This window comes from Aptenodytes forsteri, unplaced genomic scaffold (genome assembly GCF_000699145.1).
Source record: "Aptenodytes forsteri isolate BGI_AS27 unplaced genomic scaffold, ASM69914v1 Scaffold80, whole genome shotgun sequence".
NCBI lineage: Eukaryota > Metazoa > Chordata > Aves > Sphenisciformes > Spheniscidae > Aptenodytes > Aptenodytes forsteri.
The window spans coordinates 3210786-3211880 of NW_008795026.1; the positions used below are offsets into that span (position 1 = coordinate 3210786).

General features: G+C 44.8%; 1 protein-coding gene across 1 annotated transcript in view; it reads right to left on the reverse strand.

Annotated features, from left to right (window-relative positions):
• OBSCN (obscurin, cytoskeletal calmodulin and titin-interacting RhoGEF) overlaps nucleotides 1-1095 on the reverse strand; it is a 214003-nt gene that overhangs the window by 166125 nt on the left and 46783 nt on the right. Inside the window, 1 exon segment of the mRNA XM_019471183.1 lies at nucleotides 283-558. Coding sequence (XP_019326728.1) covers nucleotides 283-558 — 276 coding nt within the window.

Sequence of the window (1095 nt, forward strand, 5' to 3'; positions counted from 1 at the left end):
CCTATAAATCACAACAGCATATGTAAACTCGTCTAATTTTTCTCTACTCTAAAATTAGAAAACAACAAGGACTGCTGAGTGGGATTCATCTCACAGATGAAGACATCTAGCTATAGGCATCTCTGTGACAGTGGATAAATGCAAGCTGGTTGCCTGATCAACCTCACTACTCAATGCACATCTAGGCCAAACAGACCCTGGAGCCCAGAGAGTGATTGATTTTGCTCTGTAGTAAAGGGAAGTCACGGACCACCCTGTGGTGAGAACCAACACATCTCCCACCTGTGACGACAAGCTTGAAGGTCAGTTTCTGGCCAGCAGCCTCGCAGGTGTACTCCCCAGCATCTCTCTTCTCCACCTGACCCACCACCAGACGACGCGATTTGCCCTCCGACTCCACCTTGAACTTCTTGCTCGAGGTGATCACTTTCCCCTCCTTGTACCATTTCACATCGGTCTTCTCCTGGGCCACCTCGCAGCTCAGCGTGGCGTTTTCTGAGAGTGCAGCTTTCACCTCTTTCTGCACCTTCTGCTTGTTGATGAAAGCATCTTCTGCCTCTGGAATTAAGAGGACAGGGACAGATTTAGAAAATTAATCTTTCACACACACACCTCTTCCCAGATGCACACATCTGTCTTTGCATTATGGTGCTGAAGATGGATTTCACATTCACATTCCCTGCCAACACTGTCAACTGAATGTTAACATTCGAATCGCATCAAGTGCCGGTGAAGGACTCCTTTACTGGTAGTCCAAGACAGCTTAGATGGCCCCAATGTTGCTTTCATTTCTACCGCTATCATTCTCCAAAATCTGCAGAACAGAATCTCACATATCCCAATGTCCAGCAGCACATAGTGGATGCAGTCTGGAAGAAGTCTGTTTGCTCGAAGAGGACAAGCATTAAATTGTCCAAACAATCAAAGAGCTGCAATTTGCTTTGCCAGCAAAAGCAAAGCTAGTGTTGGGAAACAAACTTTGTGAGCCTATTTTATGTCTATATCTTTATTTCCCAAATGTTCCAAAGATGCATCATCCCAGAACTATGTTTCTCTAGTATGCTAACTAGTGTGTATATATCTATATAGTTTACA